At 40.9% G+C, this 20,713-nt stretch overlaps 1 protein-coding gene across 1 annotated transcript in view; it reads left to right on the forward strand.

The window, feature by feature from the left end:
* GABBR2 (gamma-aminobutyric acid type B receptor subunit 2) overlaps nucleotides 1-20,713 on the forward strand; it is a 662,133-nt gene that overhangs the window by 454,825 nt on the left and 186,595 nt on the right. Inside the window, exon 13 of the mRNA XM_064150058.1 lies at nucleotides 6,631-6,753. Coding sequence (XP_064006128.1) covers nucleotides 6,631-6,753 — 123 coding nt within the window. The remainder of the gene's footprint in view (nucleotides 1-6,630; nucleotides 6,754-20,713) is intronic.

The raw sequence follows: 20,713 nt of genomic DNA on the forward strand, positions 1-20,713 counted from the left end.
GGAAATTCACTATTCAGTCCATATTGGAAAGCTATTTGTGGAACTCAAAGTGGAATCCTGGAGAAGAGAGTAAATTTTCATCTATGGGACCTGGTGAGATGCATCCAGAGTTCTAAAGGAATTGGCTGATGTAGATGCAAAGCCACTCTCCATAACACTTGATGAGTTTTGGCAGTCAGGTGAAGTCTCTGGAGTCTGGAAGAAGGGAAACATTATACCTATCTATAAAAAGGGTAAAAGAGTTACTCTGGAAACTACAGACCTGTCAGCCTCACCTCTGTGCCTGGGAAGATCATGGAACAGATCCTCCTGGAAGCTAGGGAGGTGATTTGAGACAGACAGCATGGCTTCACCAAGGGCAACTGCTGCCTGGCCAGACTTGTGACCTTCTGTGATGGCATAACTGCATTAGTGGACAAGGCAAGACCAACAGATGTCATCTATAGGAACTTTTGTGAAGCCTTTGACACAGTGCCCCTACGAGGAGAGGCTGAGGGAGCTGGGATTGTTTAGCCTGGAGAAGAGGAGGCTCAGGGGTGACCTTATTGCTGTCTACAACTACCTGAGGGGTGGTTGTGGCCAGGAGGAGGTTGCTCTCTTCTCTCAGGTGGCAGGCGCCAGAACGAGAGGACACAGCCTCAGGCTGCGCCAGGGGAAATTTAGGCTCGAGGTGAGGAGAAAGTTCTTCACTGAGAGAGTCATTGGACACTGGAATGGGCTGCCTGGGGAGGTGGTGGAGTCGCTGTCCCTGGAGCTGTTCAAGGCAGGATTGGACGTGGCACTTAGTGCCATGGTCTGGCCTTGAGCTCAGTGGTAAAGGGTTGGACTTGATGATCTGTGAGGTCTCTTCCAACCCTGATGATACTGTGTGATACTGTGTGTAACATCCTTCTGTCTAAGCTGGGGAGGTATCAGTTTGATGGGTGGACTTGTCGTGGTTTGGGCTTAAGAAGACCGCAAAGAGAGAGTCCCTCCAAAAAGTGACAGAAGGTCCCAAGGGACAGATGTGGATGTCCTAGGATATTGTAGCATAGTTACTCTATTCCACTTTCTGGTATCACAGTCTGTAAAGCAGTGTCTGGTTGATACTGATCTGTTCTCCTCCCTGCCTCTCCTCCCTTCCCTTCTCTCCTTGGGAAGAGCAGGTCCCTGCTTACCCCATGTTTGTGTAGGGGAGATGGCTCCCAGCTGGCAGGGAGGTTTGAGCTGCATCATGAGGCCTGCTGAGGCCTTGTAGGGAGGGCAGTTTTGGCCTACTCTCAGGCCTGCTGCGGTTGGATGGGGTGGATGATTCCAGATCCAGATTTTGATCTGGTAACCTTGGCCTGGTTTTTAATTGTATTAATTCTACCAGAATGCCTTCTGTGCATATGTACTTGTAAATAGAATTTCCCTTTGAACTTCCAATCAGTGTGCAGCATCTCTGTTTTCACTCCTCAGAAGGAGTAAATATCATTTCTGTTTTCTGGTCTGGGTAGCTCATGGCCCTAAAACAGCACAAGACTTCAGTGGATAAGGAAGTGGTCGAATGGTGGCGTTGTTTAGCCTGGACAAGAGGAGGCTCAGGGGGGACCTCATTGCTGTCTACAACTACCTGAAGGGAGGTTGTAGCCAGGTGGGGGTTGGTCTCTTCTTCCAGGCAACCAGCAACAGAGCAAGGGGACACAGTCTCAAGTTGTGCTGGGGGAAGTATAGGCTGGATGTTAGGAGGAAGTTCTTGCCAGAGAGAGTGATTGGCATTGGAATGGGCTGCCCAGGGAGGTGGTGGAGTCACCATCCCTAGAGGTGTATAAGAAAAGCCTGGCTGAGGCACTTAGTGCCATGGTCTAGTTGACTGGCTAGGGCTGGGTGCTAGGTTGGACAGGATGATCTTGGAGGTCTCTTCCAACCTGGTTGATTCTATGATCCAAAGAGTAGTGCTCAACAGCTTAATGTCTAGATGAAGACAGGTGACAAGTAGTGTCAGTCAAGGTTCTGTACTGGGACCAGTGCTGTTCGATATCTTCATCAATGATATAGACAATGAGAGCGAGTGCACCCTCAGCCAGTTTGCAGGTGATACCAAGCTGAGTTGTGTGACTGAGTAGTCTGAAGGGTTCGATACCATCCAGAGGGACCTGAACAAGCTGGCAAGATGAGCTGAGAAGAATCTCATGAGTTTCAATAAGTCCTGTGAGGTCCTACACCTAGGCCAGTGCAATCCTAGATACCAGTACAGGCTGGTAGATGATGAAATTGAGAGCATCCCTGCAAGAAAAGTCTTGGGTGTGCTGGTATATGAGAACCTGGACATGAGCCAACAGTGTGCACTTTCAGCCCAGAAGGCAAATCACATCCAAAAGTGTGACCAACAAATTGAGAGATATGATTCTGCCACTTGACTCTGCTAAGACCTCACTTGGAGTACTGCATCCAGCTCTGAAGCCCCCAACACAGGAAGGATATGAACCTGATGGAGCAGGTGCAGAGGAGGACCAGGAAAATTATCAGAAGGTTGGAACACCTCTCCTGTGAGGACAGGCTGAGGAAGCTAGGGTTGTTCAGCCTGGAGAAGTGAAGGCTCTGGTGAGAGACTGTTTACAAAGGCTTGCAGTGATAGGATTAGAGGCAATGACTTCAAACTAGAGAAGAGCAGATTTAGACTGGATATTATGAACAAGTATTTTACCTTGAGGGTAAAGGTTGCCCAGGGAGGTAGCTGAGGCCTCATCCCTGGAGATATTCGAGGTCAGGCTTGACAAAGCTCTGAGCAACGTGATCTAGTGGAGGATATCCGTGCTGACTGCAGGGTGAGTGGACTAGATAACCTTCATAGGTCCCTTCCATCCCAAAACATTCTGTGATACTATGATTCATAGGTAAAACTTTTTCTTCTTGATTTAGAATGATGTTCAGCTTTAAGGTCCATGTCATATTCATGTGCAGATTTAGTTTCTAATAAGTTAAGAAATAATGAAAAGTTTTCCTTCACTCCAAAAGGAAGCCCAATGTTCAATTACTGTTGTTTGCCAGATTTCTAGGTGATCTCATAAACTAGTTAAGGGTAAGGTCCTGCAGGGCAAAATGGATGTGCTGTAGAAAACAAAATGAAAAAAAGCCCCACAAAAGGTCTGCAAAATAATGAACTAATAGATAACTGAAGTTGCCATGGCAGATAGTACTGCCTGTGACAGTTCTACAAAATCCCCAAGAGTTTCACCTGCAGAAACTTCATCCCAAAGCTTTAGACAGATTTTGTATTTCCTGTGATAAGACCACAAGGTCCATGGAAGATCACAGTATCACCAAGGTTGGAAGAGACCTCATAGATCATCAAGTCCAACCCTTTACCACAGAGCTCAAGGCTAGACCATGGCACCAAGTGCCACGTCCAATCTTGCCTTGAACAGCTCCAGGGACGGCGACTCCACCACCTCCCCAGGCAGCCCATTCCGGTATCCAATGACTCAATGACTCTCTCAGTGAAGAGAAAGATAAGGACTTTGATCTTGAACTTCACAGTCACAAGTTTTTAGGAAAAAAATTGTTTTGCTCAGACAGAGACGTTGCTGAGAGAAATATATGGCCTACCCATTTCTGTTCTGAGTGATTTTGTTTTTAGGACAGATAACTTCATATCCAGATATATAGTCCAGACTGGTAGCAATGGCATTTATGACAGTGGGCAGATCTGCCAGGATGAGACAGATTCACCTATCCAATCACAGATGGTAGAAAATATTACTCACAGATGCTGCTGTATGTGAGCTTGGCTTCAGCAAGGAGCCAGGAACACTTGCAAAAATGGATTTTATAAACTGCCATGCATTTCTCCCCAGGGTAATTTCCTGTATGCTAGAAGGAAGAGAAAAAAGGGGAAAATGGGAATCGTCTTCTGAAAGAAGTATTATATATTTGGTTGTAAAGAACCTCGGTGGTTCATGACTTTCTTTTGTTAGACAGAGAAATTGTTGAATTCACAAGTTCTGAGTCAAGACTCCTTCAGTGCATCTGGTGTTTCCCAAGGAGTGAATGTACTGAACTTTGGGAGTGCTGGTGGGTGGGAGTGATGGCTGGTGAGGGAAAGCTGGGCTGGGTGGAGGTAGGAGATCGGCAAGCCTTTTAGAAATGCTGCTAGTGAGATACCAACAGCATTTCTCAGAGCAAATTTACATCAGGAGAAACTGTTAATACTGGCAGAAGTGAAAAATAATTGGATCATCATGTCTCGTGCTGAAAAGCTAGTGTTTTGATGAAGGGTTCTGCTTCAGAGCTGCATTACCGACGTGGTTTTGCCAAGGACAAACCAGGGTTGCGATGGGTGTGCGAGATGGCTTCAGGAGCCCTGCTTTCAGCTTGCACACCCTGCATGCTGCTCTGGTGGTGCTGTTTACAGACCTCATTACAGTAGCACAGATCACTTCCTCAGAACTGGCAGAACTGAGAGACGAGTAATACCTGCTGCCACTGACAGCTGCTGTTATGCACCTCTTCCCTTCTATCCAGAAAAGGGACATTCACAGTGTAATGCTGGGAAAAAAATGCTCCAAAAAGTAGCCAAGGAAAAGTTCCACTCTTTTCTGAGTTCTGCTTTTACTTATTCTAATAATTACCTGCCAAAAACCCTCAAATGTTACCAAATTTACACGTGAACTAGGATATGAATACTGACTTACAGTAGCACAAGCTCAATTACAAATGAAAAATGGCCAAGAGCAAGGATGGGCAATTCATGACTTAATGCTGAAAGGAAAGTGTTAATGTGAGATTTCTTTGGACCCTTTTAGTGAGTGCATAATCAGGATTTTAAGAATATCTTTTCACTCTTGTTGTGTTGCTATACCAGTTGGGTTAATATTGCCAGGTGTTGGTAAATCTACATCCAATTTACATTTACATCCAATCTACATCCAATGCAACATTAGTTTCAGTATCGATTGGTCCATATTAAGTTGTATCATGTGTTATGGGTCCTGGTTAAAATGTTCTCTGTTTTCATTAGAAAGATCAGGCCTCATTACTGATGCTTTAGGGTTTCTTACAGAGCAGAGAGAAATGCTTCTGGCAGATTGTCTCCACATATCTTGAAGTTTCTCAAATGCTTATTTTCAGTTGAATTTAATTGTCTTCACACCCTCAGGGCAGGGATGGTGGTAAGGAAGAGTCATATTTCAGAATATTAACTTCTCTGATGTTAAACTGTACCCAAGATCACTGGGAGGGATTGAAGGTTTCTGTCTCTACACAGTGGCTGCTGAGATAGGCTGGAGACAGCCAGCTTCAGTAAATGAAACCAACAAAATTACACCAATATAATAAATGACCTAGTCATTTAAGAGGGAGAAAAAGAAATCTGGCTTGAGGTGCCCAAATTTCATCTAACTCCAAATTCAGTTTGGACTTAATTCTCCCTAGTTTTCCCTTCTATGTCTACACTCATACTAAGGGCAGCACTAGGTCTGTTTCACCAAGTCCTGCTTGCAGGCGTTAGATAAGAGATTAAAAAGCAAATAGGACTTTTTTTCTGCAGAGGGCAACCTCAGTGATTAACAGTAATTTTTCTGCCTTGACTATAGCTTGGTAAACAACTAAAAGGTTAGGCATAGTTGTTTTCCCAAAGAAAACACATGACTAACCTGTGTCTGAGAATTGTTGCTTAATAACTGCTTTCTTTTAAACTTAATGGGGAAATTCTCTGCCACAGTCTTCCTTACTCCACATTCCCAGCAAGATGCCTTTTCCTTGCAAAGTTCTCCTTGCCAAATTCTTCAACAGTAAGCAATACCCACATAAAAGCTGTTGGAAGAGACCTCCAAGATCATCCAGTCCAACCTAGCACCCAGCCCTATCCAGTCAACTAGACCATGGCACCAAGTGCCCCATCCAGTCTCCTCTTGAAGACAGACCTCCAGGGATGGTGCCTCCACCACCTCCCTGGGCAGCCCATTCCAATAGGAAATCACTCTCTCTGGCAAGAATTTCCTCCTAACATCCAGCCTATACTTCCCCCAGCACAACTTGAGACTGTGTCCCTTTGTTCTATTGCTGGTTATCTGGGAGAAGAGGCCACCCCCCACCTGGCTACAAATGATGTACACGTACATAAACACTTCTAACCTTTGTAGTATAGAAAAAAATACATCATCCATTTCTGCTCCCTGGGTAACAGGTAATGTTAAACACACACGCACAAAACCTCAAAAATGAATTTTCAACACCTTGCAAGTGTGTCCTCTACATCTGAGAAGGCTACGAAGAAGTGAATTCTGTAAATCTTCATGAAAACTATCTAAACTCCTGCTGCTCTAGTAGAACACTTTTCCACATTTTCATACATAAACACAGTGGTGGATCTCTAGAATAGATTTTTGTCAATTTCTAGAAATGGAACCTTAACTTCAATATGACTGTTTAAGAGTCCTCCCAATTTCTTTTTAGAAATCAATGTGCACTGTAGATACTTGTAATATCCGTGAGATGCACGAGAAAACTTTGTGTCTTCCTGCTTTCATTATTTGATATTTCCAAAGCTTTTCTTCATTCGTTGTTAAAATCCCTTTTTTAATTAGCAACCTGTGTTTTTTTCCCTATATTGGAATGAAGCTGTATGGCTCATGGCAATCTTACTGTTTGTTTTGTTTGTCTCTCCAGATCATTAAAGACCAGAAGCTACTGGTGATAGTTGGAGGGATGCTACTGATTGATCTTTGCATCCTGATTTGCTGGCAGATCGTGGATCCTTTGAGAAGGACAGTGGAAAAGTATAACATGGAGGTACGTCCTCAAATGCAAGTAGTACTTATGGTTGCATATCAGTATTCACAGCTTTCTATAGGACTAGGCTAAAGATCTTTGTTGTATGAAAGCTAGTCAATCTGTGTGTTTGGGGAAAAGAATGGTTCTGGTTTTTAAAAGCAAATAGAAATGAAATAACTGCAAGCAAAAGAAATGGTATCTGTAGTTGAAGGTGCCACATTTCTTGTGTCGCTTATGGGGGATTTTAGTTTACAGGGCTGTAAACATAGGAGACTCCTCTGCTAAGACTCTATATTAGAGTTGCAATAAATAATAGATTATCAGAACCCATTAGAAGATTTCAGTAAGAGATCATTCAAGATAAGTGCAGGGGAGGTCACTGCTTAGACTGCATTCTTTGCAGAGATGTTCAGGAATTATGTTTGCCTACTGATATATTTATTTTCAGTAATAATACGTGCATGCACACATACTGATTGTTCCTATTTTAATGTCATACTTACAAAGGTCAAACTAGAGATTTTGATAGGGAGGAGGTAATAGCTTAATACCATCTGTATTTTCCAGCATTCTGGTAAGTTTCTAAAAGCAGTACTTTCTAGACAAACTGACAGCAAGAAACAGAGCGACAACAAAGTAGAACTAGGGGGAAAAAAAGTCTATCTGTACACAGGATAGCAGTGACTGAGTGTTTATTGCCTCCAATGTGTAAACTGGTTATGTTTGAAAGCTAGATTATATTAGGACAATCTAGAAGTCTCATTCTATTCTCTTGATGGTAAGAAAAAGAATGGTAATTTTCTCTTCTGATGTTAACATTTGCAAGAAAATATATTATATTTTATTCCATTCTTTTTACTTCAGTCTTAATTTGCAGTGTAGCTGCAAAGGAGAAGATTTTACTTTTTACTTGAGTATAATTTGTAGAAGATGCCCCCAAAACTACAAGGGGTGCCTTTCAAGAAGTCGTTTTAGAGTCTACAAAGACATCTTTTGGTCATTCCTTAAAGTCTGAATATTTTCTTGAACAGAACCCTCAGTTATTACAGTTTAAAGTAAAAAATAGAAGTCATAACTGAAGTTTGTCTTGTGCAGATACTTCATTGTTAGCATTTAGCTGGTGGAGCACCTTGGGTAAAGTGACTCTTTGTTCACCAATATGGTTAGATGGTCATAATCCACTTTATTTCCGTGATACAGTGACTTATATGCATTCTAGCAAGAGGCGTGCTCCACCAAGATTGGTTACAATCAGAGGGTACAGGGTTACTTGTAAGGCATCAATAGGTCAGCATACCATAACAATCTGAGGGTCAGACCTCCAGACCACCTACTCCAGCCCCCTTGGCTATCTGACTCTGCCCACTGCAGCTGTGTGTGGGGTGCTCACTTGTTTACAGTTTGATTTCCTCGGCTAGCAGTGTCCCAAGGCCGTTTCTCAGCACAGTTGCTCATGTTTATCATTTCTGTGTCCTCTGCTAACAAGAATTCTCCCACACTTCTCTATATTTGTAGAGCTTGAAACAATAGAAATTTGTTGATAGCCTTATTCACTTAACTCCAACTGGATTGCAACTGGTATTTTAACTGTCAGTGTTGTTAATGGTTTCATAGCACATATAAAACCAAACATGATGACTGGTCACAAAATGCAATGAGGTAATGCTCCTTTCAGTGCTGTGGGTGAATGATTTAGAAAGACTTTTACTTCTTTCCCTGACCAAAGGGAAGCTAACTAAAGATCCTAATATCTGATCCTATTAGTGAAACTTCTGTAGACAGCAGCTGTATCTGTGAAGTTATCAAACCATAAATACCATCTATTTAAAAAATAACGATTGTTGCATTTGTAAAATATTGCAATTTTCAGCTAAATTTGGTATATTACAATATATATATATATAATCTTTGATTTTATAATATACATTACTAAAAACTTGCAGTGTTTTTGCACGTTTGGTACTACCCCCCCACAGGGGGCTACCCATCAGTTGCCTGAACTTTGTATCAGAACTGAAATTCTCTGGGAACTCTGTAAGCTCATGCAAACTCACACTGACTTAATGCATAGGCAAGAACATGTTATATTTTGAACACTCAGCACATCATTTACTTAAACTTACACTTAGAGCTCTTAGCTATTACTGTAAGTTGTGCAGCATGTTTTTGAAGCTAATGGATTTGGGATGGGAATGAATTAAAGACACTATGCAGGCAAATTTGGTCATTAAGATACTGTATGTATGGTTGTATCTTGTGTAAAGAGTGAGATGAACTGCAATTGTGAAGCACACCAAGGATCAGAAACTCAGTAGTAAGAGCAATGGCATTAGCATTTGTCTTTTTTATTTTGCACCTATTTTAGTTTGCATTGTAAAATATTATTGTTATTTTTAGGGGATTTAAGTGCGTTCTGCATTGGTAAATTCTTTTTGTATTTGAAAAATACCACATAGTATTACTGGAGGCAGGTTTCTGTTTTGTTTCAGGTGTACTGTGTCACATATATTCTTTGTCTCGCTTCCTTCTATGCAATGATTTCAAAGGGGTATTTTCTCTCAGTTAAAGTTGATCCAAGTGATAGAGACCAAATCAGATGTAGATTCCAGGTTTATGAACACAGTCACCCTAGCTAATGAGTTCTTTGAGTGCTGTTTTATCTACAAATACTCATCAGCTTCCTATATGAAAATTCTGCTTTTGGCTGCTATTGAGTGGTTCTCTATTTGCTGCGTCTTCATAAACACATCAATCAAAGATGACGAGCCCAAAAAATGACAGTGTCCTTTGCTGTTTGCCATTATTCACAAAATAGTTCCATTTGAATACCACCACCAGCAAATCAAAAATCCAGACTTATTTTTCAGAGTAGTTTGTAAGTCAAGCTCTCCATGCCTTAAAAGCTGAGAATGGGCAGGCTGTGTCTAAAAATACAAAGGGAAATGAAGGTGCTTGTGGCAACTTCCTGTCCCTGACATATGGAAGAAATCAGATGGGGCATTTGGTCTGTCAATTTTCAGACTGATTTCTGTCATCCTGACCCTAGAATTCAGCACATCTATGGCTGCCACAAGATACGATGCTAAAGAAGGTAATGACTGAGCCATAAAGCATCCAGATCCTACAAATATCAATAGGGCAGTTATTTGCTGTATGATATATAGATGACCAAAAAAAGATGGATAAAAGCAGACAAGTTACAGGTAGAGGCATAGACCAGTTTAAAGTACAAGAATCTCTCTGCAGACACTAGGCTTGATTCTCATGTAACACAAAAGCATTTTCTGATGTAAAATGCTTCTCAACTTCAAGCAGAAGTGTAAAAAAGTGGAATTTAATCCATGATATTACTTCCACTTGTCTGGTTTGCTTGTTGCACTGGCTGTAACATTTCTCCTCTTGCTGATGTTTCTTTCAGACCGGTGAAGACTCCAGTCCCATTTTTCCTCATTAGCTTTTTACTATGATGAACTTGGCATTTACTTTTATTTTTTTTAATTCACCATTTATGTCATAATCAAATTGTCTGTGGATATAATCAGATTTTGACTAGATTCTGTCAAACTAAGTGAACTGGAGTGCATCCTCCCTCACCATCCCACCACCCAAGTTCTTGGGCTCATGAAGCTGTGAGGAATTACATGTCTTCTATCTGTGCAGCTGTAGAAAAGCTTTGCCCTGGTGGTGAGACTCCACCAGCTTTTACCAACCATCTGGATTTTGTCCTGGTTTCTCAAAAAGACAATGCTTTATGTGCAAGGGTGCTCTGTGTGCTTTTCCTCCTGCCTAACAAACGTTGTCAATTTCAGTCATACCTCACAGAGCATATACAGCTTTTAAGGACAAAGCACTGCTACAGATCTGATGGAAACAGCCAGCAGTGTGGAGGAGAGGTTCTGGTAGTGTCTCCCCTAAGAGGAGGGTTGCAGAATGAGTTTATCCTTTCTAAAGGTAAACTTTATACATGACTTGCTATGGAGGAGCTTCACACTTAACTAGACACAGAGAATCCATCCACAAGACAAAAAATAAATAGGAAACCAGCTTGACCTAGTTTCAGTTGCTCACTGGTACACCTACACTGGAATGAAACCACAGCTTCAAACAGCAAAATTCTTTACAAAGTGGAATCTGTTCTCTGTGTGCAATAACCATATCATAATTCAATTAGGTACTTACTACAGTTCAGTAAGTCTGTGTGTAGACATACAGTCACACTCACCTCTTACTCATAATACAGAGGTGTAGTAATTCTTTTGCTCTAGAGTTTAGTTTGAAAGCCTCTGTCTAGCTTGTGTTCTCCCAACACAAACATCTGACAGTGATTGAATTACCATGGATTTGGAAGGTAAACAGTGGCAATGATTAGTAAATAAACACTTGTATACTAGGAAAGATGGATAGATTTTGTAATTCCTATTAGTGTTAGAATCACTAAAAGTAATATTTTGCATATTGGATGCCAATATTTCATGGAGAATTTAAAACCTGTATATCCAGGGCAGCAAACTTTGCATTCTTTGATGTCTTAGTACCAGTTGTCTAGTTATCTCTGCAATGGTTCCACTTTTGATAACATTGTCAATATTAAAACAAACTAAAACAGCTTTATTCTGACATTTGGCATAGCAATATTTAAAGTTTCACACTGAATTGTCCTGGAATGGCAATAAACTTGAAATGGAGAAATAATGACCAGAACAAAGTGCCATTTTAGGAGACACAAAAGAGAAAAACAGATCAATGTGTGTGTACTTCTAGCATTGATATAGAAATAAAACATGGAAACTAAGAACACACAAATTTATATGAGGACATTGCTATAACAAAAATATCGATATGCAGGAAAGACTCAGTAGGCTATGCCAGAGGCAGACAGGTGCAGTCTGCTAAAGAAAATTTGGAGTAATTTCAGAATAACCAATTAATCATTTCAGCAAGTGAAATGCAGAGTTCCTATGCATTCCAAGTGTACAATTGTGCAATCAGACATACACTGCTAACCAACGAGTCAAAACATCAGCTTTGACTTTTGAGGGAGTTATAAACACTGTAAAAGCAAAAAATAGCTATATAAGATGGACAAATTTATTGCTCAGACTATTTTAGAAGTGGGGAGTGCTTTGTAGTTCAACAGATTAAAGAACCCATAGAGATACAGTTAACCCTTGATTTCATTCTCATTAGGATACAGAGTCTGTTCTAAGATTTTGATGTCTAAAAAACATTTCTGTAGCTGAAAATACATCTTCCTTAGCTTTGATAGCTTTGAAGAAACAACAAGCAAAAATATCAGTAGAGTGGTACTCAACTTCAGAAAGGGGAGCAACATAAAACTAAGACAGTCTTGTAAAGAGATGTTAAAGAGCACAGTGTAGAAGTTGAAACCTTTGCAGATAGCCTAGAGAGTGTAAAGAGTATTGTACTGGAGACAAGGAGTAAATGCATGCCACACATCAAGTAAGACTTGAAAAAGAAACTCAGCATGACAAAACAGCAGGAAGATGTCCTTCGAAAAACAGAAGTTCTATCCAAATGAGAAAAATAGAAAGGATCACAAAGTCTGGTGAGTTGAATGGAGAACACAATAAAGCAGTCCTAAAAAAAACTCTTGCAGAAGACAAAAAAGGAGTAATAAATCTTCCTCTAAATATCACTAGCAGGAATTTTGCCAGGGAGTCTTCGGGGACAATATTTGATCAGAGTACAAGAGCATTACTTGCAGAAAACAAGGCATGCAAAGTGATTCAATAATTGTTTTGTTGCTTTATTCAGCAATTTATTTTTTTGTGGAAGAGCTTGTGAAGATTGCTATGCTAGAACCTTTCTGATGAAGTGAGAAGTGACTGCAATTGCTGGTAGAGCTAGAGAAGCTGACCAGAAAGAAATTGTTAGAAACAGATTATATTCTCCCAGGCTTGCTAAAGCAATTCAAAGGAGTGATGGTCAAACTACTGACAGCAATATGTAATCATTAGCTCAGAACTGCTTTGATATCTGAGCAAAAAGTTGCAAATGTCTTACCATGTTTTCAAGACAGAGTGGAAATCTCAAATTTGTAAGTTAATGTCTGTGGCAGGCCAATTTGCAAAAATTATAATCAAGAGTGGAACTGGAAATAAATATGTGACATTGACATGGCATTTGTGAAGGAACAGATCATTAAAAAACTTAGTCAAGTCCTTTGAAGGAGCCAGAAGGCATATGAAGAGAAGTTGACACAGCCTGCTAGGTGTCCAAAAAGGACTCAGCAATTTCTTTCATCAAAGGCTCCCATGGAAATTAAATGGTCATGGGCAGAAGCCCATAAATGGATATAAAATTCTTTAGAACAAGTAAACAGAATTAAGCAATATATAAAAGTTAATTTTCTGGGAGGGAAGGGAGGATGTAGTCTGTATTGTCCTTCAGGACATGTTCTAGTATCTGTGCCGGGTCCTGTATTGTTCAATGGAAGAGGAATTGAATGGTGGGATAGCAGAATTTTAATGATTATAGTAAATTAGTCCAGAAAATAAAAATGAGGGTTAATTGTGAAGAATTCAGGAGGGACATTGCAAAGCTCAATGCAAAGTGAAATGATCTTTCTTGATTGCAGCTGCAGCAGCAAACCTAAAGATTATTATCTCATTTGCTATGCAAAGTCTTACTGACATAGGGGGAAATGGAATTCTAGATTTTGATTTTTAAATTCAGGAGGTGGAAACTCATAAACAGATTAGGTAAATCCATCACATCTTGAATATCTTTGAATAAAGCAGAATAAGCCTGACTTAATTACAATTACCCAAGTTATTAATTCCAATAACTAACCCAGGAAAAAGAAAATCACAGTGTTAGCTGACTTGACACAACTATGTGAGCACTCAGAGATGCTGAATATATTCTCAGTGGAAGGATGCAAGTGCAACAAGACTGGAAGAATAAATGTTGTCTGTGAGATTGCTTGTAGTGCAGTACCTGGAGAAATTAATTTCACAGAGATATTATTTGAACTGTATATGAATTCAACTAAATATATCATGATGGGCCACTGGTAAGTGAGTGTGAACATAACTGAGATGTGTTACAACGACAAGACAGGAAGGAGTTCATATAATAGGTATGGAAGAAGAAGAAGGGTTAAAAACATGTCCAAGGTGAGCATAGTGTCACACCCTAATAATTAGACTAATTAACTAAGAGCAGAGGCCACCCAATACAGAATTTCCTTTAGTACAGCCTTTCATCTTGTGATTTCTATCTCCATTTTAAAATGAAAGATATGGGAAAACCAGGATTCGTTTTGAGGGGAAATTTTACTTAACTCATCAATCAGTTGCCTGCATGCTTCTTTCATATTCTTTGAAAATACTTTCTTGCTTTTACTTTTTTTTTTTTCCTTTATTTTTTTGTCTTTAGCCATGGCATTGCTGCTGTCAGAACTGGAAAGTACTCGGGCCAAAAATTATACACAGAGGAGGGGGATGTGTGTGTGTGTTTGTATACACATAAAAATGTGGGAGTAAGAAAAATCTGGAGTTGGTAAAGATGTCTGCTCAAGTGGATTTATGCAGGTTCTTTGCCATTCTGGAACAATCAGACCGTGTTCTTTTCTCTTTCTCCATATGTATATATGCAGAAGCAGATGTGTTTAGGGGGTGTTGTTTACTTTATGCTATTGAGCTACTCAGTCAGCTAACAGCTGGATTAGAGAAAACTTTGTCAAATGTGCATTCTGAAATGAAGAATATAATTGGCTGAAGTAGTTTCTGGGGGTGTTTAGCCTAATGCAGGTCAGGGCTTGTTAGTCAGTTTATTCTTTAAATATCATTACTCCCATCTGTTTCCCCTACTATTTTTTTAATAAATTTAATTTCTTTCCTTCCAGTTTGAAATATTACAGACTGCGGGAGCCAAATGTCTCCTGAAATCTGTAGCTTGCTTTCAAACCCTGACATTGTAGCTCACAGCAGGCAGCCCGCCAGCAGTAGCTGAAACCGAGAACTCTTACTTGCATCTGCTGGGACTCACCAGTGGCTGGCAGCCGTTCCAGAGAGGAGAAAAATGAATGGCCATTAGAATCATCTGTAAACCTACCACCAGCCCAGAACATCCAGAGCAGGTCCAAAGAAAGAGTAAATATTAAAAAACAAAAAGCTATTTTACCTCTCTTTCTTGTTTGACATCAGTTTCCAAGGAAACAGAACAAAACATGAGAACTGGGAGCCAGCAGCTGAGATTGACTCAGCTGGTGGCTAGTCCTGCTTCTGTTCCCATGGAAACACGTATCAAACTGGCGAAAATAAAGAACTAGGGCAGGGTCAATTCCAAAATGGCAGGATGAATGGCTGCTGCTTTAGCTACTTAATAAGATGAAACTTGCTGGTATTTACTCCTCTTCAGTAAGTAATTCCAATTTTAGTTCTGTATTCACTTCTTAATTCCTAATAAACACTTCTTCCCAGCTTCAGGAATGTAGGAACCACCACAATTGCCTTGTTGAGTGGCTTGTTTGCAACATTGACCAGCATGAATACTTTCAGAGGAGGATGTTAGAAGTGTGTAGTGTATATCTGAGAGGTCATCTGTCCCACCTGAATTTTCAGCCATGTTTCATCATTAGTGCCTTCAAATGGGCTGCCTGGGGAGGTGGTGGATTCACCGTCCCTGGGGCTGTTCAAGGCAAGGTTGGACGTGGCACTTGGTGCCATGGTCTAGCCTTGAGCTCTGTGGTAAAGGGTTGGACTTGATGATCTGTGAGGTCTCTTCCAACCCTGATGATACTGTGATACTGTGATATCTCTTGACTGGTTTATACTCTCACTATCTGAATACTTTTGTTATGACTATAAACATCAATTGGTTTTAACTCTTGCTGTCTTTGCACAGTTAAGTGTAGTTACTAACCAGGCACCATGCAAGGAACTTTCTATTTTCAGTCTTGGAAATGTTTGGTTTCAGTCTCATTGAACATACATTGTTTTTCTTTTAGGGAAAAATAAGAATTGAATCTTCCACATCTACTTTTTCAGAAGCATTCATTACTGAATATCTCTGTGTTTACTACACAAACTCATTTCCCCCTTCCCTATGTGGTAGTAAGTTCCAATCTTATTAAGCTTTTTCCTATGACACAGAAACTCTAAAGTATCATTTTTTAGTTGACTGATGTTACATATTTTAAAAGACCAGCATAATGGTATTGTTTGTTGTTCATCCTGTTCCTTACATTTACTTTATACTTTTCAGTGTTGTACATCGATAAACAAAGTTTTGGGCTTTCCTCTTAAACTGATTCCCAGATTGCTTTCATGCACTAATTAAGACCTCAGGAAAACTTAGTAGTATTTCTATTGGGTTTAGGTGAAAACAGCTTTATAGTTGAAAACATATTCTGTTTGTCACCATAGGTTCTACTCAGTTACTCTCCTCAAAAGTCTTTAGATTCAAGGAACCTCTGCAATTTTTTTCCTACTTATTTTCCTTTTTTTTGATGCCAAGTAACAATTTAATATGGAATTATGGTTCTTAGAGTGGAATATATAAGCAATGTACTCATGTTTTATAATGTACAATTATTGCTACTTGTGCTGCTATTATGTAGTCACACTTCTGGCTTCTCTCTGCTGTTTCATGAACACTTTCCTGTAGCTCCTCTGGTTCTGAAACTCAGCTGTCAGTGGCACTCAACAGGACCTACCCTTTCCACCACATTGTACTGCCTTTGGGATTTCAAGATGTAACCCCCAGTCCTGGGAGAAATAGACTATTGGAAATAGACTATCAGATGGCAGTTATCTAACACCAGCAAAATCATTACATACATGTGGATTAAAATCAGCCCTTTGCCACATTGGTATCAAGACTACTGAGATTGCTGTGTGCAGTATGAAAATACCAGTAAATGATTCATAACCTAATTAACATTAAAAGCAACAGACATGTCTATCAGTGATACCTGGCTGGTTCACACAAAAGGCACTGTGACAGTTCTGTTCATTCACCAAGGAGGCACAGTACATGATAGACCCAATGGGATTTATTCACTTTAAAGGCACATGATACATTAATTTGTATTTATATCTCTGAAGACTGATGCCAGAGCCAATTTTAACATTGATTTTCACAGAAACACAAAATTAACCAGGTCAGAAGAGGCCTCTAGGATCATCAAGTCCAACCTATCACCTCACTCTTCTAATTCACTAAACCATGGCACTAAGTGCCTCATACAGTCTCCTCTTAAACACCTCCAGGGATAGTGACACCACCTTCCTGGGCAGCCCATTCCAGTGCAAATCACTCTTTCTGTGAAGAATTTTTCCTAATGTCCAGTCTAAACCTGCCCTGGTGCAGCTGTGTCCTCTTGTTCTGTCCCTGAGTGCCTGGGAGAAGAGACCAACCCCTGCCTGGCTACAACCTCTTTTCAGGTAGTTGTAGAGAGCAATGAGGTCTCCCCTGAGCCTTCTCATCTCCAAGCTGAACACCCCTAGCTCCCTCAGCCTCTCCTCATAGGGCTGTGCTCCAGCCCCCTCTCCAGCCTTGGTGCCCTTCTCTGGACATGTTCAAGCACCTCAACATCTTTTTTAAATTGAGGGGCCCAGAATTGGACACGGTACTCAAGGTGTGGCCTGACCAGTGCTGAGTACAGAATGACTTACCTGGTCCTGGTAAACACACTATTCCTGATACAGGCCTGATACAGGCCATTGGCCTTCTTGGGCACCTGGGCACACTGCTGGCTCATTCTCAGTCAGCTGTCAACCAGTACCCCCAGCTCTCTCTCTGGCTGGCTGCTCTTCAGCCATTCTGTCCCCAGCTCGATGCAATTAGCAGCAAGGTTGGTGCAGGACAGCAGTGAGATTTTTGGAACTCAGGAGCTGACTACCAAGTAGTAGTATGTCTGGACTTCAGATATTCAGTAGTGGCATGCTTACAAGGGTTTAGAAGCTCATCTCCTCACATGCTTTCCTTGTTCTTTCAGACATAAATATCTCGGAGTCTCTAGACGTAGTTTTAGCTGAGCTGCATATTAAGTGACAAGATTTAGAGGTGTAATAATCCAGACAAGAATATTTTTCACTCTTGTCAGTGATTTGAGTTTTCCACATCAGGAGGAAAAAAAAAAAAAAAAAAGCAAGAAAACTTGGCCTCTGCTTAGTCCCAGAGCCCAGTTAAGAAAAACATCCCAAAAACAGACTCTGGGAACTGGCCTATATTCCTTGTTGCATTCTATCCTGGCCATTCAGTGTTCAGCCCTTTCTAGCTTTGTAACATCTCTCTGCTGTTCTCTGGAAGCAAACAGCACTGTATAAAGACAGACTTTAATGCTTATGTCAGGAAGCAGATGCTGATGCAGATGAAATGAAGCATAATGAATTACTCCAAGAATATGCTGAGGCTACAGTAGAGCCCAATAAAATCCTTCAGCTAGACTTCTCTGAAGATAGCAAATTCTGTGTTAAAATAGCTATTTAGGATAGCAAATTGTCTGCTGTAATTAATGCTTCTTTGGGGAAGAATACTCCCTTCATCCTTCAAATGCTTGATAGGTTGATACTGAAAAGGGGTACCTTGGGTATCTTGGTGCTCCTTTAAAACCTTTAGTCATGAGCAGTGTGATGAGAAAGCAAGCCTCAGCTTATATTAAGTGATTATAGTCAGGATATCCTGAGTCTCATTCAAGACATTGTACTGAAACACATTAGTGGCAGTGAAGGTTTAGTTCTTCTGTCAGTGGAGAGAAGCAAACCGTCTAGTCACCTGCCACAGGATCTTTGTGCAGTACTTGACCATGAAGTAATGGCTTCTCATCTAAAGGACTCACTTTGGCTCTGCACTATAATGACTTCAGCGCTCCAAGTTAACAGGTACTTAGAGATGAAGTGCCCTGTAGTGCCCTTCTGGTTCTAGCATACACGAGGAGACAGTGAGCCAGACAGACAGCCAGGACACACAGAGAGGCAATGAGTAGATGTCAGAGTGCTGCACCATATTTGCACCCAAACCCTGAAGACTCTGTCTCTCCCTGGCAAAGCTTGGTGATTGTAAACAGCTATTTTTCAAACTGCCAGCCTGTCACAAGTGGGTTCCTCCAGGCATTAATATTGGGCCCAATGCTATTAGATGTCTTAATAAGTGATACAAATGATGAGATCAAGTGTAGCTAATGAAGTTTGCTGATGATACCAAACTCAGTGTGGAGGTAGACATTTTGACAAAATCATTATCCCACTCTAGTCAGCAAATGTCAGGCCATACCTGAAATACTGTCTACAGGTTTGGTCCCTACTGTACAAAAAAAGTTATGAACAGGCTGGAGAGGGTCCAGATAAAGGCTACAAAGATGATCAAAGAGCTGGGAAGTCTGCCACATGAGGAAAGGCTGAGACAGACAGGTTTGTTCAGCCTTGTAAAAAGGCTTAGGGGAGACCGTGTTCCAGTGTTTAAAGGGGGACTACAAAGAAGATGGGAGACTCCCTTTTTCACAAGGTGTCACACAGAAAAGACAAAGAGTAATGGGGACAAGTTCTGACTGGGCAGAAGGGGAATTATTTTCACGATGAGATTCATCAGCCACTGGACTAATCTCCCAAGGGAAGTGGTGGATTCTTCAACATTGGACATTTTAAAGATGCAGCTGGACAGAGTGGTGGGACATGGCTATTCAGACCATATGTTTGCCAAGAAAGGTTGAACCAGATGGTAATTGAGGTCCCCTCCCAACTGATATTCTATGCTTTTATGAAAGCAATGCAGTCTTAGTTGCTTATACCTTAGCATCTGCAAAACACCAGTACAATATATTTAGACATCGAAATATATATATTCTGAAAATTACTTTAAAAACCTGCTAGGACCAGCACAGGATATTTGCTGCAAGTGCCTTAGGCTGTTCTCTGCTTGGGTTTCCCATATAGTAGTAAACTATGACCTTTGGAAGCCTCTATTGTATGTATGTAAGGACTGTTTCACTTTAGGTAGAGTAGCTTCTTCTCTGGTAAACATACTCTAAGAATTCAAATGTATATTTCATGTGTAGGTGAGAAAAAGCTCTTTCTGAGATCTCCCAAATACTAGAATGAATTTTTAACAAAACCAGCAAGACTTTGCAAATCTCCTCATGCCTACAAAAGCAAGGACACTTTCTGAATTAGCTCTCTCCAGCATCGCTATCCAGCAGAACATGTTTATGTCTGGAGAAGAGGAGGCTCAGGGGTGACCTTATTGCTGTCTACAACTACCTGAGGGGAGGTTGTGGCCAGGAGGAGGTTGCTCTCTTCTCTCAGGTGGCCAGCGCCAGAACAAGAGGACACAGCCTCAGGCTGCGCCAGGGGAGATTTAGGCTGGAGGTGAGGAGAAAGTTCTTCACTGAGAGAGTCATTGGACACTGGAATGGGCTGCCCGGGGAGGTGGTGGAGTCGCCGTCCCTGGGGCAGTTCAAGGCAAGGTTGGACATGGCACTTGGTGCCATGGTCTAGCCTTGAGCTCTGTGGTAGAGGGTTGGACTTGATGATCTGTGAGGTCTCTTCCAACCCTGATGATACTATGATATGTATTTTATTTTAAAACACCCTACTCTATATTCTTCTCTCTCTAGGAAAGAGAGAGAGGAAACACATAACAGCAGTTAAGCACATTGGTTAATAGGGCCACTATGCATTACTAATCCTTCAGTGACATAAATTCTCAAAAGCTAGAAAACTGGGGTTTGTTTTTTTTTTTTTGCTTTATAGTGGTGTGATCACCCTAAAGTCTACTTTCCAAACTATATTTGTTCTCACATTTGCAGCAGCTGAGTCTGTACTCTGACAAGTGCGTATCTGCCTTCCATGCTCTTCCAGTCTTCTATAATGCTTTCTTATGTTTATGTCCATGGACCCTCACGCTTACCAAATCTTACTTCATGTTCACTTTCACTACCATAATCTGCAGATTGTTGATAAAACTGATGATGCAAAACTCTGGCAAACTTTTGTCTTAGGTCACCACAGTT

The sequence above is a fragment of the Pogoniulus pusillus genome, chromosome 10, assembly GCF_015220805.1.
Source record: "Pogoniulus pusillus isolate bPogPus1 chromosome 10, bPogPus1.pri, whole genome shotgun sequence".
NCBI classification, from domain to species: Eukaryota; Metazoa; Chordata; class Aves; order Piciformes; family Lybiidae; genus Pogoniulus; species Pogoniulus pusillus.